The 25652-nt window shown below is 43.3% G+C and overlaps 2 protein-coding genes across 2 annotated transcripts in view; both read left to right on the top strand.

Moving 5' to 3' along the window:
* Nucleotides 1–11890, top strand: part of HAT1 (histone acetyltransferase 1) — a 47876-nt gene extending 35986 nt beyond the window's left edge. Inside the window, exons 9-11 of the mRNA XM_040440625.1 lie at nucleotides 6844–6995; nucleotides 7909–8025; nucleotides 10876–11890. Of these exons, the coding sequence (XP_040296559.1) occupies nucleotides 6844–6995; nucleotides 7909–8025; nucleotides 10876–11043 (437 nt within the window). The 3' untranslated portion in view covers nucleotides 11044–11890. The remainder of the gene's footprint in view (nucleotides 1–6843; nucleotides 6996–7908; nucleotides 8026–10875) is intronic.
* Nucleotides 11891–19056: 7166 nt separating this feature from the next.
* METAP1D (methionyl aminopeptidase type 1D, mitochondrial) overlaps nucleotides 19057–25652 on the top strand; it is a 169503-nt gene continuing 162907 nt past the window's right edge. Inside the window, exon 1 of the mRNA XM_040441220.1 lies at nucleotides 19057–19139. Coding sequence (XP_040297154.1) covers nucleotides 19100–19139 — 40 coding nt within the window. The 5' untranslated portion in view covers nucleotides 19057–19099. The remainder of the gene's footprint in view (nucleotides 19140–25652) is intronic.

The following is a 25652-nucleotide window of genomic DNA, read 5'->3' as shown; positions in this document are numbered from 1 at the left end:
GTTTTTTTCTTTTTAGGGTACTTTCACACTAGCGGGAAGGAACTCCGGCAGGCGGTTCCGGTGGGTGAACAGCCTGTTGGATCTGTGCTGCCACTAATGCACACGTGTCCCATTGACTATAATGGGGGCGGGCCGGAGTTCCGGCGGCAGCACGGCAAACATGCCGAGAGGCGGGCGGAATGAAAGTACGACATGCACTAGCGGCAGCTCGGATCCGACAAGCTGTTTACCCGCCGGAACAGCCTGCCAGAGTTCCTTGCCGGTAGTGTGAAGGTAGCCTTAGAGTACTCAAACTGTCCACTTAGGAAGCAACACTGAGTAACAATCAATTTCACATGCTGTTGTGGAAATTATAGGCAATTAGCAAGACACCCCCAATAAAGGAGTGGTTCTGCAGGTGGTGACCACAGACCACTTCTCAGTTCCTATGCTTCCTGGCTGATGTTTTGGTCACTTTTGAATGCTGGCGGTGCTTTCACTCTAGTGGTAGCATGAGACGGAGTCTACAACCCACACAAGTGGCTCAGGTAGTGCAGCTTATCCAGGATGGCACATCAATGCGAGCTGTGGCAAGAAGGTTTGCTGTGTCTGTCAGCGTAGTGTCCAGAGCATGGAGGCACTACCAGGAGACAGGCCAGTACATCAGGAAACGTGGAGGAGGCCGTAGGAGGGCAACAACCCAGCAGCAGGACCGCTACCTCCGCCTTTGTGCAAGGAGGAACAGGAGGAGCACTGCCAGAGCCCTGCAAAATGACCTCCAGCAGGCCACAAATGTGCATGTGTCTGCTCAAACGGTCAGAAACGGACTCCATGAGGGTGATATGAGGGCCCGACATCCACAGGTGGGGGTTGTGCTTACAGCCCAACACCGTGCAGGATGTTTGGCATCTGCCAGAGAACACCAAGATTGGCAAATTTGCCACTGGCCCCCTGTGCTCTTCACAGATGAAAGCAGGCTCACACTGAGCACGTGACAGACGTGACAGAGTCTTGAGACGCCGTGGAGAACGTTCTGCTGCCTGCAACATCCTACAGCATGACCGGTTTGGCATTGGGTCAGTAATGGTGTGGGGTGGCATTTCTTTGGAGGGCCGCACAGCCCTCCATGTGCTTGCCAGAGGTAGCCTGACTGCCATTAGGTACCGAGATGAGATCCTCAGACCCCTTGTGAGACCATATGCTGGTGCGGTTGGCCCTGGGTTCCTCCTAATGCAAGACAATGCTAGACCTCATGTGGCTGGAGTGTGTCAGCAGTTCCTGCAATACGAAGGCATTGATGCTATGGACTGGCCCGCCCGTTCCCCAGACCTGAATCCAATTGAGCACATCTGGGACATCATGTCTCGCTCTATCCACCAACGTCACGTTGCACCACAGACTGTCCAGGAGTTGGCAGATGCTTTATTCCAGGTCTGGGAGGAGATCCCTCAGGAGACCGTCCGCCACCTCATCAGGAGCATGCACAGGCGTTGTAGGGAGGTCATACAGGCACGTGGAGGCCACACACACTACTGAGCCTCATTTTGACTTGTTTTAAGGACATTACATCAAAGTTGGATCAGCCTGTAGTGTGTTTTTCCACTTTAATTTTGAGTGTGACTCCAAATCCAGACCTCCATGGGTTGAAAAATTTGATTTCCATTTTTTTATTTTTGTGTGATTTTGTCAGCACATTCAACTATGTAAAGAACAAGGTATTTCAGAAGAATATTTAATTAATTCAGATCTAGGATGTGTTATTTTTGTGTTCCCTTTATTTTTTTGAGCAGATGTGCTCAATTCCCAGTGGCGAATTTGCCAATCTTGGTGTTCTCTGGCAAATGCCAAACGTCCTGCACGGTGTTGGGCTGTAAGCACAACCCCCACCTGTGGACGTCGGGCCCTCATATCACCCTCATGGAGTCTGTTTCTGACCGTTTGAGCAGACACATGCACATTTGTGGCCTGCTGGAGGTCATTTTGCAGGGCTCTGGCAGTGCTCCTCCTGTTCCTCCTTGCACAAAGGCGGAGGTAACGGTCCTGCTGCTGGGTTGTTGCCCTCCTACGGCCTCCTCCACGTCTCCTGATGTACTGGCCTGTCTCCTGGTAGCGCCTCCATGCTCTGGACACTACGCTGACAGACAGAGCAAACCTTCTTGCCACAGCTCGCATTGATGTGCCATCCTGGATAAGCTGCACTACCTGAGCCACTTGTGTGGGTTGTAGACCCAGTCTCATGCTACCACTAGAGTGAAAGCACTGCCAGCATTCAAAAGTGACCAAAACATCAGCCAGGAAGCATAGGAACTGAGAAGTGGTCTGTGGCCACCACCTGCAGAACCACTCCTTTATTGGGGGTGTCTTGCTAATTGCCTATAATTTCCACCTGTTGTCTATCCCATTTGCACAACAGCATGTGAAATTGATTGTCACTCAGTGTTGCTTCCTAAGTGGACAGTTTGATTTCACAGAAGTGTGATTGACTTGGAGTTACATTGTGTTGTTTAAGTGTTCCCTTTATTTTTTTGAGCAGTGTATATATATCAGCAGGGTGGCTCAGTGGTTAGCGCTGGGGTCCAAGGTTCGAATCTGACATGGAGACATGGAATTTGTATGTTCTCCCCATGTTTGCGTGGGTTTCCTCCGGGTATTTGCTCCCTCACTTGTCACATTTAAATGTTTCAAATCAAAGATAAAGACGATATGAATAAACACAAAATGTAGCTTTTAAATGATCGTTCCATTTACTGAAAATAAAGATTTTTTTTTCAAAAACCCATATCACTCATGTGAAAAAGTAATTGCCCCCTAAATGTAATAACTGGTTGGGCCACCTTTTAGCAGCAACAGCTACAATCAAACCTTTTTGATGGGTCTTTTACGTCGCTGTGGAGGAATTTTCACCCACTATTTTTGCAGAACTATTCTTTCAGCTGTACTGGAGGCTTTTCGAGCATGACCTGCCAGTTTAAAGGGGTTGATCCCATGATTGTCAAATCTGAAAATCAGACATCATAGGTTACATGACCCTGTACCTCACATGGGTCCAGAAAGCTCCCCATTGATTGCCCTCAATTGTTCTGCTGGGTGTAACATGTCCATTCTGGTGCAGCTCTCTTGTCATCACTCCTCAGTGGGGCGTGTCTTTTTTTTCTGCCCCAGCTTCTAACAGGAGATGAAGCTGGTGGCAGTCGAAGGATGGAACTGAGCATGTGGGTCCACCTCAGCGACATGGACAGAGGGAGGAGGAAAAAAACCAAACAGCAAGTCGGCACTATACAGATGCATTTTATTGAAATTACTCAATGGCTGTACTACATTAATTATATGGAATTACAAAAGTGTGGTTTGAAAAATGTTGAATATTTTTGTGGGACAACCCCTTTAAGGTCTTGCACCAGCATATCAAATGGAATTCAAATCAGGACCTTTTATTTGGCCACTCCAAAAATGTATTTATTTATTTAGCCATTCAGACTTGCTTGTGTGCTTTGGATCAATGCCTTGCTACATAGCCTAACTGTGCTTGAGCTTAAAGGGGTTATCTGGGAACCTATCCTTAGGATAGGTCATCAATATTAGGTCGGCCGGGGACCCCAGTAACCCCTTTAGGGTCCATTCACACGTCCACAATTTCGTTCCGCATCTTGCGGAACGGAATTGCGGACCCATTCATTTCTATGGGGCAGCACGATGTGCTGCCCGGACACAGAATTACGGACCCGCACTTCCGGGTCCGCAATTCCGTTCCCGAAAAAAATAGAACATGTCCTATTCTTGTCCGCAATTGCGGACAAGAACAGGCATATTCTATTAGTGCCGGCAATGTGCGGTCCGCAAAATGCGGAATGCACATTGCCGCCGTCCGTGTTTTGCGGATCCGCAAAACACGTTGCGTACGTGTGAATGGACCCTTATAGTCACAAACTGAAGGGTGGACATTCTCCAAGATTTAAGAAATAAAGGTCCTACAGAAGCAAAGCAGCCCCATCATATTACCACCACCTTTGACATGGCGTTCTTATGGGGGAATGTGGCATTAGCTTTATGCCAGACGTGACGTATGTCTTCCAGAAACTTCCACCTTTGACTCATTAGTCCGCAAAGTATTGTCCAAAAGTCTTGGTGGTTACCTAAATGCTTTTTGGCAGATGACCGTTTGTGTTCTTTTTGGTCAGCAGCGGTTTGCTCCTTATAACTGTCTTGTGTTTCTTATTGTGGAACACTGTGTCACAGCTCTGTATATATATTTATTATAATGTATGTGTGTGTGTAGATCTGGAGGAATGTTAAGCATGCAGATACTGCAACTTGCAGCGGATGTGTTTGCTGAGATTTTTTTTTTTTGAGTTGACATGTGGTTGCCATATGTTGAGGATCTACATCCTTTCTGTAGAGACTTTACATTTTTTCCTGTTTATGTCCTAATGTCTGTTTTTCTACAATGTCATACACTATTATTTGCCGGTCCAGGTCAGGTTCCCAGATTTCTCTCTTATTGGTTTTTTTTTTCTTGACAATTTGCCCAAAAAGTATTATTATTATTTTTTTTACAAATTGAAAAGTAATAAATATTTGTCGCAATATTAAGGGGTATTCCCAAGTCAGACATTTATAGCCCATCGGTATTGTATGCCATAAACGTGAAATAGATTCAGGTCCCAATTCTGAAACCCGCACCTGTCTGCCGACACCGCCCCACCGCATCTAGGCTTCCAGAGGTGGCCGAGATTCTGGAAACTGCGCCCGTTTAGTGACACTGTTTTCGTAACTCCTCTTTACATCTATGAGAGTAATGGAAGCAGTGTAGCTAAGCGAGCGCGACTGTTTCTGTAATCCTGGCCACCACATCCGGTTGGGTAGGGTTGGGAGACATCCATTCTAGAGATAGGTGTGGGTCCCGGAGATGAGACCCGCACTTATTAGACATTTATTTCACATCCTGTGGATATCCTTTATGGGCTCATGCACACGACTGTTGGAAGCCAAAACCGGGAGTGGGTCCGACTCCAAAACACAGAAGGGGTACAGATCTTTCCCTTATACTTTTTCTTTTGTAGGTTCCACTCCTGGTTTTGGCTTGCAAATATTGATGCTAAATACTGACTATGAACATGGCCAGTCGCCTTAAAGGGTTTCAGTGATTTTTCGTTCAGCATCAGGGTTGGTTCCAGAAGGTCTTTGTGGCAGAAAATAAATCTTAGAATTCATTTGCTTGTATTAATTATGCACTTTATTAGGCATTGTAGTGTCTTTGTCTTGCATGTAGTATGTGTAGTCATAAAAAACATGGCAATAATCACATTCATTTTGGAAAAAAATGCTTAATGGTTCCAGCACTAAACTTTTCATTGACCGACCTGCAGTTTATGCGCTGATAATTCTGCCAGTGGCTGGATGCTTTGGCAGGAAAAGGGTGAGGGTCCTCTGAACAATTAAATCTTTTTGTTTCCTCCTCTTTGCAATCCTGGGTAGTTATGTGCTTTACAGTACAATGGAGTGGCTAATGACTATGGATAATGGTGGCCAGGCTGTTTTTCCCAGGCAGCTGCCCTTATGCCTGGGTTTAAAAAGCCTTTTTTGCAAAGCTACTTAATAATGTAGGTAAATGTGTAAATTTTCCCTGTCCATTCTTGTCCCAATCTCCACTGGTAAATTCATTGCTTTATAAATTGAATTTAAAAAAAAAACAAGATAATTGTATGTGCAAATATATTATCAGAACAATGTGTCTTTATAGAGGCTGACATCCTTTAATAAATGGGGTGAATAAAAATTGGTGTAGCTCAAATATTCTAAAACAAAGTAATTAAAGGGAATCTTGTCTGCAGTTTTGACCATTGACAACACTAGGTAGGGCCTGGGCAGAGAAGGACAAACATACCTTTTATAGAGTATTTATCATCAGGAGTAGTGAGAATATGAGCTTTTATTCTGCCAGATTCTGCTCCTTAGGTGCACTGGAAGTGGAGCTTCTGTGACATGTTCCCTGCATTGAGCTGCTTTAAAGCTCTTCCCTTCTGCTCTGAGTGACAGGTGTAGTGGTATCCTGGTTGGGTGCTATAGCTGTCGTTCAAAGCAGATGGGAGGGGCTGTGAAGAAGCTTAATGTAGAGCGCACTTCACAATGAAGCCCCTCCTCCATTGCACCTAGGGAGCAAAATCTAGCAGAATAAAAGCTCATATTCCCACTACTCCTGATGTTAAAAGCTTCACAAAGGGTATGTCTGTGCTGCACTCCCCTGCTTCCAGCAGTTTAGCATAGTACAAACTGTTGATAGACTCCTTTTAGGGCTAATTCGCATGACCGTGGTCGACCCGGAAAACGCGCTCCATGTATTTGGACGCTTCTCCCGGACCGAGCACAGCTCTACTGACCTGAATTGACATCATCAAAGTGTTTTATGATGCAGTCAGTTCATATCTGATCACGGCTCTATTGTACGATCGACCTGGGAGAGGTAGCCAACACATAGACCGTGTTTTTTGGGCCAAACATGGTTTTGTGGATCGGCCCTTAAAGGGGTATTCGGATTATATAAAGTTATCCCCTATCCACATAAGAGGGGATAGCTATTAGATTAGTGCAGGTCCTACCACTGGGACCCCACCGATCACAAGAACGGAGGCCCCGTACCCCGTGGTGGTCGCTCCAGTAGCAGCATAGTGGATGAGATTTGAACAGATTTTGCTGCAGAATTGCCATGGATTTGCAGAGAAATTCACTTGCAAATTTTTGGTGGACTTTTCTGCCAAGTGTCAATGTATTCTATATATATATAGTTGTATATTGGCAGACGTATATAGTATATTTTTATTGAGGGGGGGGGAAAAACTAAAACTGTCATCCTCTGCCTTCTTTTAGCTGAAGATCCATCTGAGAACTTTGTCAGGCTCCGAGATTTCGTTCTCGCTAAACTTTGCCAAAATCTGCCATGCTTTTCTCCTGAGAAACTTCTTGAAGGGTTCAGTCAAGAGATGGTGACAGAGGCTCAGCAGAAACTCAAGATAAATAAGGTTAGTTTAACACGAGCGCCGGCTGCGATGACTTACTGTACACCGTATCACCCTTTACATCAATATGCTGTTGACTCCGACAAATTCCTAAGATCACGACATGTTTTTCATTTTCACTTCCAAGAACACTGCATACACTATTCTATATGATTATCTGGTTTTCATGGGAATCTGGTCTTTCATGAAATGAACAGTAGTGGGAAAGGAATGAACTTTCGGCTCCAGTATAAATGTAAGGAATACACTGAAAATATACTTTATACAGAGGCGTGTTTTACATTGCCTTACATGGGCTGTACAGTCCATGGCTTTCATAGTCTAGCTATACTAAACCTGCTTTGATGGGGCGTATTAGGCTACTTTCACACGAACGGCACAGACTTCCAGCAGGCTGTTCCGTCGGGTGAACAGCCTGTCGGATCCGTCCTGCCGCTAGTGACCGTGTGCCCCCGGACTGCCGCTCCGTCTCCATTGACTTTAATGGTGGCGGTGCGGAGGCACGGCGAGAGGCTGCCGGAATAAATGTCGGACATGTCGTAGTTTTTATTCCGGCAGATACCCGCCTCTCGCCGTGCCCCTGCCCCCATTATAGTCAATGGAGACAGCGGCAGTCCGGGGGCACACGGTCACTAGCGGCAGGACAGATCCGACAGGCTGTTCACCCGACGGAACAGCCTGCCGGAGGTTCGTGCCGCTAGTGTGAAAGTAGCCTTACTTCCCACCTATTGTGATTTCAGGGGGCTACTTATACTGGGTGCATGTACACCTGGTAGGACCCTATGGCATATATAACAACCCTCAACCCTATGTCATTTTTTAAAATAAAAGTATTAGTCTTTCTAATGATTTGCATTTTTCTCACTGCTAAAGGCAAAATAAGAAACATTCATGTTGATTTTGTTTTAATTATTAGCAACATGCAAGACGCATTTATGAAATCCTTCGGCTCCGTGCAACTGACATGAGTGATCCTGAGAAATCCCGAGCTTACAGACTAGAAGTCAAAAAGAGACTTGTTGGCCCGTATAAGGTATTTCTGCAGTTTGTGTCCTCAAATTACTGACATGTGATAGTAATTTCTGCTGCACCAGTAGTTAGTGCTTTTAATGTTTGGTAGTATGACGATTGCAAACCTTTAGGATACAGCTACACAACAATAAGTTGCGCGACAAAAGGGCACAACTACATTGCGATGTGTATGTTGCACAACAATTTTTGTAATGATAATCAATGGTGTAGCCTTGCGATATGCTGTAACTGCAACCTGACAGTTGCACAAAAATCCAAGCGCGACACCATTGACTATCATTACAAAAAATGTCGTCATGTAGCCATAGCCTTACTGTAGGTCCTGAGCCATTGACTGAGATGATATAGTCCAGAGTCTCAATAACACGTTAAAAGAAAACTTTATAATTCAGGAAATTGTTCTTTAGGCACTTGTCATTGCTTCGATTCTTAAAGAAGCACTCCAACATTTTAGCTTGTTTGTTAATAGCCTATGCTGCACAATACAATATAAAAAGGCTCTTGTGTATACTTTGTGTCTGCCTGTTTAAAGAGGACCTTTCACTAGTTTAAAAACTAACTATATCAGTGGGCAGAGCGGCGCCCAGGAGTCCCCCTGCACTTACTAGTATGTCTGGGCGCCGCTCCGTTCGCCCGGTATAGGCTCCAGTCTCTCCAGACATACTAGTAAGTGCAGGGGGACCCCTGGGCGCGGCTCTGCCCACTGATATAGTTAGTTTTTAGTTTTTAAACTAGTGAAAGGTCCTCTTTAAGGGACTTTTATGGGTCGTCTGCCATTTTGACATCTCCTTTTCTGATGCGATTTCCTGTTATGCCTCTGGCTCTTCAGAGACAGAAGAAGAGTCGTCTCCTCACACTAGACTTGCTCTTTTCTAAAGGAAGCTAGTGATAGATCAGTGACATAGATCTGCTGTCCTAAATGTCACATTGTAGAGTCTGTGTGTACCTCTGAGATTTAGCTTCACACTGCTCTTCTCACCTCCTCCTTTTGATAGGTTCCCCCTGCCAGCTCCTAGAAGCAGGTGGCAGGGAGGGCAGTGTGAAGCTGCATCTGGGCACAATTCTGCACTAGTGTTGCACCAGGCATCAAAATATCAATACTCAAGGCAGGTGGCTCACTCCAGACGGGGTTCTGGATAAAAGGTGCTTCTAGCCCAATATAGAGGATCACCCCTCCTCTAGTGGTAAGTGGCAAAAAGGAATCAAGGTATAGGGCGAGCACTCAACACTTGGACCAGATAGATAGTAATACAATAAAATTTATTAAATGACAATGGTATAACACGTGTACATATACCTTAAATCTACAATTGAAATATAAAAACAAGATTAAAATAACAGTACAAATCCTAAATAATATAACCACAGTTCAGGATAATAATATCAGACCCTAATGTAAACCACGTGAAAATAATGTGTATTTGGATTGCAACACTTTGGTATCCAGGGTACACAGGAAATGTATGGTGCTGCGAGTTGTGGGGATAAATCCGATGGTAATGGTGTCCAATATTAGAACAGCTGACTCTGCAGCTCCTACTCCTGTGAATAGGCGTATCTCACTGTCCTGGGTTGCAAGTAATACATGATACACATTCACCTTGCTGGATCAAAATGACATACCCGTCCCATAGGTTTCCCAGATGGAATTGTTCTACCTCCGTTGGTATGGCTCGTCGGTGTCTCCACGGACGTAAGCGGGAGGTGAGCGGGAGATGGGCACAAGGTGAACGGCGTGGGACGCTGTCGGCGTCTAGTTCCTGGCTCCTGTGAATTGCTGGTCTCAGATCTCGCGAGATTCCAAGCGTAGTCTGTCTCCGGGCAGTGAAGAGCGGTAGTTGATAAGTAATCAGCTCTCTGTCCTGGATATCAGGCTTCTTTAGTTAAGCTTCTCTGCATGGCCATGCATAAGTTGCGGAGATATTGCTTTCACAGGTGTGCGGCCCACACCTGTGAAAGCAATATCTCCGCAACTTATGCATGGCCATGCAGAGAAGCTTAACTAAAGAAGCCTGATATCCAGGACAGAGAGCTGATTACTTATCAACTACCGCTCTTCACTGCCCGGAGACAGACTACGCTTGGAATCTCGCGAGATCTGAGACCAGCAATTCACAGGAGCCAGGAACTAGACGCCGACAGCGTCCCACGCCGTTCACCTTGTGCCCATCTCCCGCTCACCTCCCGCTCACCTCCCGCTTACGTCCGTGGAGACACCGACGAGCCATACCAACGGAGGTAGAACAATTCCATCTGGGAAACCTATGGGACGGGTATGTCATTTTGATCCAGCAAGGTGAATGTGTATCATGTATTACTTGCAACCCAGGACAGTGAGATACGCCTATTCACAGGAGTAGGAGCTGCAGAGTCAGCTGTTCTAATATTGGACACCATTACCATCGGATTTATCCCCACAACTCGCAGCACCATACATTTCCTGTGTACCCTGGATACCAAAGTGTTGCAATCCAAATACACATTATTTTCACGTGGTTTACATTAGGGTCTGATATTATTATCCTGAACTGTGGTTATATTATTTAGGATTTGTACTGTTATTTTAATCTTGTTTTTATATTTCAATTGTAGATTTAAGGTATATGTACACGTGTTATACCATTGTCATTTAATAAATTTTATTGTATTACTATCTATCTGGTCCAAGTGTTGAGTGCTCGCCCTATACCTTGATTCCTTCTTATCAAAATATCAATACTTCAATGCCCTGTTTGATTCGATACTGACATTTAGCCTGTTAGCTTGTTAAACGTTTGCTAGTGTGATAGGTTTTAATTGCTGTGATAGAAATTGATTTTCGGTCTGATCTGAGTTTATCTTCAATTTGTAGAAAAACCAGAGGGAGATGGCCAAGATGAGGCGATGTTTAAACCCTGAGGAGCTTACCAACCAGATGAATCAAATAGATCTGAAGACACAACACGAGCAGCTAGAGGAGAGTTACCAGGAGCTCGTGTCCGACTACAGGAGGACAGTGGAAAGACTTGCCCAAGCATAAGGCACTTAAGAGTTATTAAGGAAGTTCTAAAATGTTGTACATGTATCAAACCTTCAGCCGTTTACAGTGTTGCCAGTTCTGAATAAAGTCCACATTGATATGTTTCTAGAACTTATAACCTCTGGACTTAAAATTTCAGCTCTAGCGCTGATCTGTATTGCATTAATGCCGTTCCCTGAGGCAGCACTTTCGTACATTTCATTGGCAGAATCTTAAAGGGTTGTGCCGCCTGGACATTAAATGTCTAATAGGTGTGGGTTCCACATCTGGGATGACCCACACCTATCTCCACAGTGGGGAACCATCTTGCACTGTAGAGAGGTGGCTGCGCATGCGCAACATTTTGTCTTTTACTTGTAAGTGACTTCTGAAAATAGGCAAGTGCCCCAGCCCAGATATTCTCTGAAGTCTCATAGAAGTGAATAGAGAGAGCTCTGCATGTGTAGCCAACTCTCCATTCCCAGCAGAGGCAGACGGGACCCTGTACGCAAGATGGGTGCGGGGCCCACCTCTGGGACTTTGCTTCTGTTGGACATTTATGGCATATCCTGTGGATACACCAAAAATGTCCAGATGGGACAACCTCTTGAAACCAGGCACCTGTAGTAGTATATACTAAGGTGTAACAGGTCTGTGTAGGCACAATACATGTGGTCGGCTGTAAAACTTTTCTCTGCTCATCAATTCATCTGAAATATGTACATAGTCCAACCTCTGCCCCAGGCATATCACATACATACTTTTGATTTTTGTGCATTTGAGCTCTTTGTTTTCATATTCAGCTAGGTTCTTATGTAGTTATCCAGTGACACTTACAATAAAAAAATAAAATAAAAATAGTAATAGTGAAATGTTGTTTTGTACCATTCATTTATATACCAGCATGTATGGAGAAGACAAATATTGGACGGGTTTATAAAGCAAAGAGCACCAAATTAATTACGTGATCTAGACACTTTGCGGCTCAATCAACAGGCAAGTGGAGTCCTAAAATGCTCTGGTGTTTGTTAACCCCTTAAGGACCGGGTCATTTTTGAACTTAAGGACCAGACTGATTTTTCCAAATCTGACGTGTCACTTTATGTGGTGATAACTTTAAAACTCTTTTACTTATCCAAGCCATTCTGAGATTATTTTCTCGTCACATATTGTACAGTCTTGGCCAAAAGTTTTGAGAATGACACAAATATTAGTTTTCACAAAGTTTTCTGCTAAACTGCTTTTAGATCTTTGTTTCAGTTGTTTCTGTGATGTAGTGAAATATAATTACACGCACTTCATACGTTTCAAAGGCTTTTATCGACAATTACATGACATTTATGCAAAGAGTCAGTATTTGCAGTGTTGGCCCTTCTTTTTCAGGACCTCTGCAATTCGACTGGGCATGCTCTCAATGTACTACTGGGCCAATTCCTGACTGATAGCAACCCATTCTTTCATAATCACTTCTTGGAGTTTGTCAGAATTAGTGGGTTTTTGTTTGTCCACCCGCCTCTTGAGGATTGACCACAAGTTCTCAATGGGATTAAGATCTGGGGAGTTTCCAGGCCATGGACCCAAAATGTCAACGTTTTGGTCCCCGAGCCACTTAGTTATCACTTTTGCCTTATGGCACGGTGCTCCATCGTGCTGGAAAATGCATTGTTCTTCACCAAACTGTTGTTGGATTGTTGGAAGAAGTTGCTGTTGAGGGTGTTTTGGTACCATTCTTTATTCATGGCTGTGTTTTTGGGCAAAATTGTGAGTGAGCCCACTCCCTTGGATGAGAAGCAACCCCACACATGAATGGTCTCAGGATGCTTTACTGTTGGCATGACACAGGACTGATGGTAGCGCTCACCTTTTCTTCTCCGGACAAGCCTTTTTCCAGATGCCCCAAACAATCGCAAAGAGGCTTCTTCAGAGAATATGACTTTGCCCCAGTCCTCAGCAGTCCATTCACCATACTTTCTGCAGAAGATCAATCTGCCCCTGATGTTTTTTTTGGAGAGAAGTGGCTTCTTTGCTGCCCTTCTTGACACCAGGCCATCTTCCAAAAGTCTTTGCCTCACTGTGCGTGCAGATGCGCTCACACCTGCCTGCTGCCATTCCTGAGCAAGCTCTGCACTGGTGGCACTCCGATCCCGCTGCTGAATCCTCTTTAGGAGACGATCCTGGCGCTTGCTGGACTTTCTTGGACGCCCTGAAGCCTTCTTAACAAGAATTGAACCTCTTTCCTTGAAGTTCTTGATGATCCTATAAATTGTTGATTGAGGTGCAATCTTAGTAGCCACAATATCCTTGCCTGTGAAGCCATTTTTATGCAACGCAATGATGGCTGCACGCGTTTCTTTGCAGGTCACCATGGTTAACAATGGAAGAACAATGATTTCAAGCATCACCCTCCTTTTAACATGTCAAGTCTGCCATTTTAACCCAATCAGCCTGACATAATGATCTCCAGCCTTGTGCTCGTCAACATTCTCACCTGAGTTAACAAGACGATTACTGAAATGATCTCAGCAGGTCCTTTAATGACAGCAATGAAATGCAGTGGAAAGGTTTTTTTGGGATTAAGTTAATTTTCATGGCAAAGAAGGACTATGCAATTCATCTGATCACTCTTCATAACATTCTGGAGTATATGCAAATTGCTATTATAAAAACTTAAGCAACTCTTCCATTTTCCAATATTTTTGTAATTCTCAAAACTTTTGGCCACGACTGTACTTCATGATATGAACTGAATCTAAATTTCATTTGTATTTATAAAAAAAATACCAAATTTACCAAAAATTTGGAAAAATTCGCAACTTTGCAAATTTCTATTTCTCTGCTTTTAAAACAGATAGTGATACCTCATATAATAGTTATTACTTTACATTCCCCATATGTCTACTTCATGTATGGATCATTTTGTGAATGCCATTTTTATTTTTGGGGACGATAGAAGGCTTAGAAGTTTAGAAGCAAATCTTGAAATTTTTTCCGAAAACTTCCCAAACCCATTTTTTAAGGACCAGTTCAGGTCTGAAGTCACTTTGTGAGGCTTACATAATAGAAACCACCCAAAAATGACCACATTTTAGAAACTACACCCCTCAAGGTATTAAAAACTGATTTTACAAACGTTAACACTTTAGGGCTATATAGCCTGGGCTATATCAGCAAGTCTTGAGTGGGACTCACAGACTCCTCCCTCCTCCCATTGCAAGCATGGCCACATGCTGGAGGTAACTGGTGAGTTGTTTGCGAGTCGGCCTTATGCTCCTGTAATTTGCCCACTGGCTCCTGGTATCGCCCATATGGCTCAGGTAGGAGAGTGTAGGGTCCCGGGCTACTTGAGAAACCTTGTCGTGGTGTCCGGGCTTAGACATGTTCTACACCGTAGGACATGTTGACTAATCTCTCAATTTTAAAATCAGTTTGAGAATTAGTGAGACTGCAGAGTGCACCTATGTTTGTTATTGTTTTGTTATATTGTTATATTAATTATCACATCCACACTTGTTACCTTGTGTAGGATGTCTATTGTGGTACTTGTGGTTCGCCGCGGGCATCCTCCATTGTATGCATTTTGCTGGGGATTGCCATTAGCAACGGGCCACAAGTGCAGGATTTGCTCCCCTATATATATGCACAACTGCATGTGGGTTTGAGCAGCTCCTGCTAATGCCAACCTGTCTTCTTAGTTTGTACACTTTAGGTGTTCCACAAGAATTAATGGAAAATGGAGATGAAATTTCAGAATTTCACTTTTTTGGCAGATTTTCTATTTTAATCATATTTTTCCCCGCTAACAAAGCAAGGATTAACAGCCAAACTAAACTCAATATTTATTGCCCTGATTCTGTAGTTTACAGAAACACACCCCATATGTGGTCAAAAACTGCTGCATGGCCACACAGCAGGGCGCAGAAGGAAAGGAACGCCATATGGTTTTTGGAGGGCAGATTTTGATGGACTGGTTTTTTGACACCATGTCCCATTTGAAGCCCCCCTGATGCGCCCCTAGAATAGAAACTCCAAAAAAGTTACCCCATTTGAGAAACTACACCCCTCAAGATATTCAACTTACAATGTCACATTTGAAGACCCCCTGTTGCACCCCTAGAGTAGAAACTACAAAAAAGTGACCCCCTTTTGGAAACTACGGGATAAGGTGGCAGTTTTGTTGGTACTATTTTAGGGTACAGATATTTTTGTCGCTCTATATTACACTTTTTGTGAGGCAAGGTAACAAAAAATAGCTGTTTTGGCACTGTTTTTTTTAATTTTTTTATTTACAACGTTCATCTGACAAGTTAGAGCATGAGCTATTTTTATAGAGCAGGTTGTAACAACACGAGAATACCAAATTTCAGTTTTACATAATGAAGCATTTTTAAAAAAAAATATTTTTTTTAGCGTCTCCATATTCTGAAAGCCATAGTTTTTTTTTATTTTTTTGGGTGACTGTCTTATGTAGGAGCTCATTTTTTTTCAGTAGGAGATAACTGGTACTATTTTGGGGTGCGTATGACTGTTTGATCACTTGCTATTACGCTTTTTGTGATGTAAAGTGACAAAATAGCTTTTTTATACAATTTTTATTAGAATTTTTTTATTTTTACGGTGTTCACCTGAGGGGTTAAATCAGTGATAGTTTTATAGAGCAGGTCGTTACAGACGCGGTGATACCTAATATGTATACTTATTTTTATTTTTAATATTTTTGGGTGATTTTCTTAGGTAGAGTATCATTTTTGCGGGATGAGATGACTGTTTGGTACAATTTTGGGGTGCATATGACTTTTTGATCGCTTTATATTACACTTTGTAATGTAAGGTGACAAACAAATTGCTTTTGTGACACACTTTTTTTTTTTTTTACAGTGTTCACCTGAGGGGTTATGTCATGTGGTATTTTATAGAGCAGGTTGTTACGGACGTGGCGATACCTAATATATATACTTTTTTATAAATATATATATAATTTTTTTTTTTACATTTAAAAACAAATCATTTTTTAAACAAAAAAAATCATTTTTGAAACAAAAAAAAAATCATGTTTTAGTGTCTCCATAGTCTGAGAGCCATACTTTTATATTTTTTTGGGCGATTGTCCTATGTAGGGGCTCTTTTTGTTGGATGAGGTGACTGTTAGATTGGTACTATTTTTGGGGGCATATGCCTTTTTGATCGTTTGGTGTTGCACTTTGTGATGTAAGGTGACAAAAATGGATTTTTTTTTTTACACCGTTTTTTTTATTTTTTATGGTGTTTATCGGACAGGATGGATCATGTGATATATTTATAGAGCCGGTCGTTACGGACGTGGCGATACCTAATGTGTGTAGTTTCTTTTTGTTTCTATTTTTTTAATTAAAATCAGTGGAAAGGGGTGTTTTTTGTTTTTTTTGTGTTTTTTTTGTTTTTTATTGAAAACACAATTTACTTTATTTCTGTCCCACTCTGGGACTTCAACTTTTGGGGGTCTGATCCCCTCTGCAATGCATTACAATACATCTGTATTGTAATGCATTGCCTGTTAGTGTATGACACAGAGTAATACACTAACAGGTTGCCTAGGAGACCGGGCCTGAGACCCGTAGAAGGCAGGTCACGATGCCGTGCAAGGCATTGGGCAGCCTCTGCACGGCATCGGGCTGCCTTCTGACACATCGAGTTCCCGCCACAGCAGCGCGGGGACTCGATACGCTCCCTCACCCGCCGCAAACCACTTCTATGTCGCGGACATAGCAGGGGCCTGGCTACCAGGGACTGCCGAATCCCTGCAGTGATCAGGCGTGCACTGCTCCGGTGCCCGCCGTGCATGTACGGCAGAATGCATCCCCCGCCGTACATGCACGGCGTTTTGTGTTAAGGGGTTAATGAAATGCACTACTATTTTGGCTCACAATATTGGTGTAAAGTCAGGCAGCAAAGAGGTGGTGTAAGAAAAGCGTTCAACATGTCTGCCAGTCTCGTCTAGTTTTATGCTACATTTTGGATAGTAGGGATCTGCGAAAAAGATACAAAACATCCTGCACAATATGATAACTGAATATCCGGATGTACATGGCAACATTTATTAAGAAAAAATCACTGAAAATAATGCACTACCACAATAGATGCAAACATATAAGGACTAAGCCCTCAATCTGATATGATAAAATCTGAGACTCTCAGCCAATATATTTTGATCAAAACACATCCGTGCCTGCCTACCTGCGCCAAGGTGTTCTCAGACACCTTGGCGTGGGTAGATCCTACAGAGTACTGACTCAGAGGGGCTGAATACAAATGCACACCACACTTTCCAGATTTGTGTTTATTAAACATTTTGAAAACCATGTATCATTTTCTTATTACTTTAAACATACTTGCTACTTTTTATTGGTCTACACAACATAACATCCCAATAAAATACACTTTAAGTTTGGTGGTGTAACATGAAAAAAAAAAAAAAAAAACTTTGAAAAGTTCAAGGGGTTTGAATACTTTTTAATCCTGAATCACCAATCCTGAAGATGAAGGGGTTGAAGTGCTGGTTTAGCGCTGGATTCCCTTGCACAGCAGCCCTCCCAGTTACCTAGTGTGCGAGGCGCTGCAGCACAGTCTCAATTATTTCAATGCCGCTGTATGTTTTGGAACCAGCCTTAAAGGGGTTGTCCCACGAAATATAGGTGTCTGATCGGTGATGGTTTGACCACTTGGGAATATGTCCGCTGCTGCTCCTCCTCCATTCTGGTTTCCGTTATGCAGGACTGGACTCCGGCGTAATGGAAACCGGGACGGATCCGTTATGCTGCCCATAGACTTGTATTATGAAGGATCAAAACGGAATGCCTCTTAAAGGCTTCCGTTTTGATTTCCGTCTTATGGATTCCGTTATTTTCCCTTATAACCATGTTGTAACAGAAGACAATGATGGAATCCATAACGGTGATGTGAACCCGCCCTAACACGTGGGTAATATCTGTGACATATAGAGTACTGCAGTCACGCGTCCCCGTAGAGAATCAGCATTTCTGTTTTAAACAGGATGATCTGCTGATTCTGAGTGCCAGCGGAGAGATACAATCGCCTGGTGACCGAGCAGTCCGTCTTTTATACTGGCAACAACTATTTCTGCAATCCCTCATCCCCAATAATTGACCCAGTGATGCAGACGTGTAAAAGGACCTGAGGTGCTAGTGGGCAAACACATTTTGAGAAAAAATAAAATAAAAATGCCTGCGGTTATTCTGCTGTGTTTCTACTGCTAAAAGAAAAACAGAAAATGTATTTGCATAAGGTTTTCTAAGATCATTATTTTTTTTTTAAACTGACAGCAGCGGTGCTGCATAAAATATAAGGAGTAGCATACGAAGGAGTTGTGATCAAGTAAATCTTAGAAAACCCTTTTGAAAAGGATTTCCAGAATGACATTATTTTAAGCATATCCTGAGGACAGTCCATGGATATCAGAAGAGTGGGGTCTGGCTTTCGGCACCGCTACCAATCAGCTGCTTAAAGGGGACTTCACTGTTTGCATTACTCCATACACCTGCATGCCATAACCTTACTAGCAGCTGTGCTGGGTATTCTAGCTTTGTTGTGAAGTGATGTACTGGTGCTTTTTTACCTCCTCTATACTTTATACTGCAGCTCTGCTCCATCTTCTATCACGAGATCTATAGGAAGTCAGCTAGGACAATATCAATAGTTCCTAGTATTCAACCCACTAAGACAGGGAGATCAGCAACCTTTGGCACTCCAGAAACGACAATTCCCAGCATGCTCCATTCATTTCTATGAAAGTTCTTAGAAGAGCAGAGCAAGTATGCACGCTGGGAGTTGTCTTTTCACAACAGCTGGAGTGCAGGAGGTTGCCTACCCCCTGCACTAAGATCATACAGACTACAAACCACTCTCTTCTCTACTACTTTGCCGCTTTGCGTTTTGTGGTAGTTTGACTCTTGCGCGCTCCGTCATTCCCTTCTCCCAGGTCTGTCTATGGAGTAAGAACGCGGCTTCCGCCAGTAAGCATCAGCCAATAGGAAAGTTTGGTGGCGGATCACGTGACAACCTGTGAGCAGACGTGAGTCTCGGGATGCCTGCGCTCGGAGCACTCCGCTCCGTGCAGCGTGGAGGTAAGAGGCGGCGGAGTGGGCAGCGCTGGCTGCTGTGGTACTAGCGCCTGTGTCTGCGCGGCCTCCCTATGAGAAGCAAACCCGTCATGTCATTTTACATAGCATTACACGCAGTTCTCCTGTAGGGCGGCGCTAGCGGACAACCAGACCAGTTAATACGTATAGAATAAATAAAAGGTATATATATATATATATATATATATATATATATATATATAATGTCCTCAAGGTCTCTAATGTCAGTTATTATTAGGAATTGTATCTAGGAGAACCCATTTATAAGTAGTATGGGCACTATTAAAGGGGTCCTCATACAAAGCAATTAGGAGGGGTGCTCACAGGGTCATACTTGGGGGTACTAATCAATGATGCTGCAGTATTTCTCCTCTGTGCAGCGTGTGCTGGGTTCATCTATAGTTTCTATGCCAGCACAGTAATGCAGGTTGGACCTAGGGCGGTTTTCTGTCACCTTTCAAAGTCAAAAGGTGGCAATGAAGATGGAGGCGCACTTAGTGTTACTTTGAAGCCCCAGCCACTTTTTTCCATCACATTAATGTGTGTTGTAGAACGTGGCGCTGATTCTCGATCAGTATATGGCGTTCCTTCTGCCCGGATAGCGTCGGGCCTGACGGTTTAGATGCCATGGTGAATATTGATCTCGCCATCTAAGGTGTTTTACAGAGAGAGCTCCCACTGTCAGCCCATCGGCGCTCTGTGATGTCATCGGCGCTCTGTGATGTCATCGGCGCACTGTGATGTGATCGGCGCACTGTGATGTCATTATGGGGGTACCAATGGGTTACTATTGAAGCTGGGGGCCTAATATGTGCCCCAAAGGTTGCCATGGGTAAAAGCCTGAGCTGGCCACACATATTAGGCTGCTTTCACACTTGTGTTGTTAATTCCGCTATTGAGATCCAGCAGAGGATCTCAATACCGGAAGTAAACAGATCCGTCTTGATTTTGCACATCAGGATCTCATCCGTTCCGTTAGGATGCGGTTGTGTGAAAGCAAGACAGAAAAAAACGGATCAGTCACTAAATACATTAATAGTCAATGGGTGATGGATACGGTTTTTAGGCTCCCAAAAAAAAAAAAAAAAAAAACGGATCTGTCACCATTGACTTACATTGTGTTTAGTGCCGGATCTGTTTTTTCCCGTTTTTATGACCGGACACAAAACGGAATGCTGCTGGAACGGAAGACGTCCTGATGCATCCTGTACGGATCTCTTTCCATTCAGAATGTATGGGGACTAAATGGATCTCAATACTGGAAAACAACAACGCAAGTGTAAAAGTAGATGTAGGTTGTCCATACCTGCCAGTGGAACCAGTTGACCGTCTAATGTGTTTGGGGACCCCGGGCTCTTCCCTCAGTGGCAATTGTGGGGAAATCTAGGGATGAGGCATGTTAATGTCCAACTGCCCTATCTTTTTGTTCAATAAAATGTAATCCTTTCCCAACACAGTGATTTTCTGCTTTTTTTTCATTTTTTAATCCCTGTTTCCTTAGAGCCGTGACATTTTTCTTTTTCCATTCACATAGACGTACGAGAGCTTGTTCTATGTGAAACAAATTGTACTTTCTAATGGCACCATTTACTATTCGCTACGATGTAATTGGAAGCTGTAAGAAAAATTCTAAATGGGATGGAACTAGAAAAAAAAAAAAAGGATTGGGGGAAAAATATCAGATTGTCGTGGCCGCGCATTCAATTGAATTGAACAAGCAGTAATTCCGCTTCACTGATAATTATTTAAGAGGAGGCAGCACTGGCATGAGAGCTGCAACCCCTTCAAACAGTTGATTGGCGGGGGTTCTGGCAGTCAGACCCCCGCCGATCTGATATTGATGACTAGAGATGAGCGAATTTCCGGTTAGGAAATTCAGTTTGCGATTCGTTTACTGGTAAAAGGTGAATTGCGTTATGGATTCCGTTACCACGGACCATAACGCAATTCTATAACGGAATGCCTTTAGACACATTCCGTTATTCATTCAGTAGCTGCAAATCTCCTGCCTAAACCTAGAATTAGAAAATAAAATCCTTGTTGCCTGCAGCCACCACTAGAGGGAGCTTGCTGCATTATGCCAAGCAATATTTAACCAGTAAGCACTTAGCTCCATCTAGTGGTAGCAGAATTTTGTGCATATGTCTATGCAGGTATTTTGGAGCCATTCATCAGAAAAATTTAGCTCCCTTCTACCGTCAAAATCAACATGTGCGCGCGGCTCGTTCATAGGAAGGAAGAGATGGCCGGGGGCCAAAAAAAATCCATTGCCTGATTTTTATTTATTTATTTTCTCCTTGGAGAGACATTTTGGTCTTAAACAATTGATGTTTCTTATCTATTACTTATCAGAAAAGGGGGGGGGGGGGTGAGGCATTTTTCAAAATCAATGCCTCGATTTGACTGTACCTAGCCTCTAATCCATCACTGCCTAGTGTTGCCTGACTCTTGAAGCCTTCATGTGTTTTCACCAGTGACTGCCATCTCAGGCCATACAAAGGTCTCATTCTTCTGCTTCCACCAGCTCCTTCCCTCATGACAATTAGTGTCTCTCTTGAAAGACTAAATTGTTACAAAGAACATTTAAAATAAAAGCATTCGAGCCGTTGGGGTAGTTTCTATATTTCCTTTATGGCAGCAGGTTGATGGGAATATCCATAGATAGCTGGGGAATATTGCGCCCTTGTAACCAGTTTTTTTCTCTCTGGATTTCTGCATATTTCTGCAAATTGCAAGCTAGACATAGTGCGGTCCTTCAGTCATTCTTTCTAAAATTACCGGGAACGTGTGTAAGGTTCTCAGTTTTAAAATTGGTTTGCGTCAAAAACTATTTAGAAATGCATTTTAAAAATGTCCGGACGCTGCACTCAGTATGGTCAGAAAGATGCTGTTCACATCACCTTTGGCTCATACAGTTAGAGGGGCTTTCCAGGAGTCTTATATTGATGGGCTATCCTCAGCATAAGTCATCAATATCGGATCGGTGGGAGTCTGACACCCCACCGATCAGCTGTTTGAATTGATTCAAAAAAAATAATAATTCGCAGACATTTCCCTTTAAATTGATTCCCTAAACATTTATTAAAAATACATTTGAAGTGTATGTTTTTTCCCTACTTTATCAGTATACCTTAAAGGGGTTTCTGGGACCAAAATATTGACCTATCCTCAGCAGTTTGAGCACTGCACCCTCTTCCTAGGGTAACTGTACGTCATAATTGGGGATAAGCGAATCGACTTCGGATGCTTCATCCGAAGTCGATTCACATAAAACTTCATTAGAGCGGTTCGGTACAAAGGTTTTTTACAGACTTCGCGAAGTAATAACTTCGGCTCATCAGAGCCAATACATTCTAATAATGTACGAAGCGCTCGCTCTGCACAGTATCCTAACAAAGTTTTATGCGCATCGACTTCGGATGAAGCATCCGAAGTCTATTCGCTCATGCCTAGTCATAATGCGTGAGGGGATGTATGGAGCAGGCCGCTCTATAGGCGGTGGGTACCAGCTGTTTCATACAGCCGGCACTGACAGGGAGCGGCGACCGCGCTGCATCCATCATTTAACCCCCCAGGTGAGTAAAGGCAGAGGGATGCGGCTCCCTCTGCCTTCCGAAAGTGAAATCACAGGGCTCTGATCAGTTGCTATGGCAGCCTGGACACTGCTGATGCGATCCGAGCCTGCCATAGCAATCTCCATACTGAGCTATGCACGAGGCAAAGCTCAGAATGGAGAGAGAAGAAATCCTATTCACCCTAAAAGATCTATTAGGGTAAATGGGAGAGGGGATCAAAAGATCCCATGTACTAGCACCCTATGGGGGCTAATAGTAAAAATAAAAATAAAATAATGAAAAAAGTTAAAAAAAAATAAAATAAAAAACACCAATATATTAAAAGTTTAAATCACCCCCCTTTCCCAATTTTACATATAAAAAAATATAAACAATAAAAAAATAATAATAGGTATCGCCACGTCCGAAAAGGTCTGAACTATTAAAATATAAAACAATTTCTGTCCGGTGAACGACAAAGAAAAGAAAGAAAAACACGCAATTCACCATTTTTTTGGTTCATCTTGTCCCCCTCAAAAAATTGAATAACAGTGATCAAAAAGTCGTACATAACACAAAAATGGTACCAATAAAAAGTAAGAATAAGGACATCAGGTCATTTTTAGCGCACAGTGAACGCTGTAATGTCAATACCCCCAAAATCTTGGCGGAATTCTGTTGTTGTTTTTTCAAGTTTGCCACACAAATATTTTTTTTTCCCGTTTTCCAATACAAGACTTGGTAAATTAAATGGTGGCATTAAAAAATGCATTGTGTCCCACAAAAAATAAACCCTCCATATAGCTATGTGAACTAAAAAATAAAAAAAAGTCATGGTTATTGGAACGTGGGGAGGAAAAGTCCAAAATGCAAAAATGAAAATAGGCCTTGACATGAAGGGCTTAGGCTAGTTTCACACCTCCGATGTGAATTCTGGCAGGGTGTTTCGGCAGAGAACAGCCTGCAGGAATTCACCGGATCCAGCACTGCCGGATGCGGACGGAATGTTTGCTGGCCCCATTAAAGTATAGTGGGGTCCGGTGGAGATCTGTATGCATTCCGGCAGAGAACCGGTTGGGCACAAACTTCTGCATGCTGCAGCTTGTGTCCGGCCGATTCTCCGCTTGACTGCCAGAACAGTCATCCCGGAGTTTCACACCAGAGGTGTGAAGGTAGCCTTAGGCTACATGCACACGACCGTATGTGTTTTGCGGTTCGCAAATTGCGGATCCGCAGAAAAAAAAAAAACAGATGAGATCCGTATGCCATCCATTTTTTTGGGCGGATCCATTTTAACAATGCCTAAAACGGACAGGAATAGGACGTTATATTTTTTTTGCGGGGCTACGGAACGAACATATGGATGCGGACAGCACAAAAAAAATCTAGAACGGACACGGAAACAAACAACGTTCGTGTGCATGTAGCCTTAGGCCTCATGCACATGACCGTTGTTTTATTCCGTGTCCGTTGCACCGGAAAACGGTTCGCGGACCCATTCAAGTCAATGGGACCGCTAAAAAACGTGGAGGCACACAAGATTGTCATCCGCGTCCGTTTTTTTCCTATCATTTGCATGGCAAACCTGTCTTAGATTTTTTTTTACATTCCTTTATGTCTGGTGGTCCTCCAAAAATAAAGGAAGACACACGGAAACAAAAACGGATCACGGAGCAACGGAACCCCATTTTGCGGAACGGAACACAACAACGGTCGTGTGCATGAGGCCTTACTCTGTAAATGACCCAAGACTTCAATACCCTGTGGTCCCCATACATTGGCACATGACCACTGGGGCCGGTGATCGGCTGCTGCAGTCACGTGAATGATGATTGTCATATTATTGCCAGACAAGCGGACTAGTTTTGTCTTTATTGTAAACAAAACACATTTTTTAATTAAACTTCTCTATTTTTTTTCTCCGCTTGCTCCCTAAAAAAAACCAAAAAAAAACAGAAGTAGGAAACAGTATAGAATAATGATATGTAATGATATATAAGTTATCAGAGTATTGTTACCCATCATAAGGGGGAGAGAAGAGGGGCTCTCATAAACAACGCCAGCCATGTGGATGAGATTTGAGCAAATGTCATCTGCCAGCTCAGAATTATTTTTCCACATAGAATTGAATCTGGGCTTTTGATCTTTAAATCCGCAGTTTTTCAATTTCATCCCTTCCAATTTAACCGGGGGTGAAAATCGAATGCAAAATACACCTGTTGCAGATTTTGCTGTAGTTTTATGGCAAAATTTGCAAGTGGATTTTTCCATTCTAACTGGCAAGACCTATAAATAAAAAAGGTGCACAAAAAATATCCTCAGGATAGGTCATCAATATCAGATCGGCGGGGGTCCGACACCCGGCAATGCTGCATATAACCTTTACATGGGCTCATGCACACAAGCATGTGCGCCCTGTGCCCTTGCTGCGGACCGCAAATAGTGGTCCGCAATGCACGGGAACTGACTGAGTGCACACCGAGTGCATGCTGTTTGCGGAACCATTCACTTGAGTGGGTGCGCAAGATACGTTCCAGACGGCAAAAAAAGAAAGAAAAGAACATGTTCTATATATTTGCAGTGCCGAGGCATAGACTGAAATCCCAGGGAAGTGCTTTGGTGGGCTTCCGATCCGTGCCTCTACACCACGCTGTATCTTGCGGATTTTGGACCCATTCAAGTTAATAGGTTTGCATCCCTGACACAGAGTGCACACGGCCGGTGCCGGTATATTGAGCACAGTAGTATATGACAATCTCTTTCTAACAAAGCTAGAACCAGCCCTGTACCTCACATGGATCCAGAGATCTCCCCATTCTTTGCTCCAATTGTTCTGCTAAATTTTTATCAAGCTGGCAGCTCAGGGGGCGTGAGCATGTGGAACTGATGGAACTGAGCATGTGCGTCCATCTCAGTGAGCTGGACAGAGAAATTAGAAGAAGAG

The sequence above is a fragment of the Bufo bufo genome, chromosome 7 (assembly GCF_905171765.1).
Source record: "Bufo bufo chromosome 7, aBufBuf1.1, whole genome shotgun sequence".
In the NCBI taxonomy this organism is placed as follows: Eukaryota; Metazoa; Chordata; class Amphibia; order Anura; family Bufonidae; genus Bufo; species Bufo bufo.
Note: the sequence above shows the minus strand (reverse complement) of the source record. Positions and strands in the feature narration are given on the sequence as shown.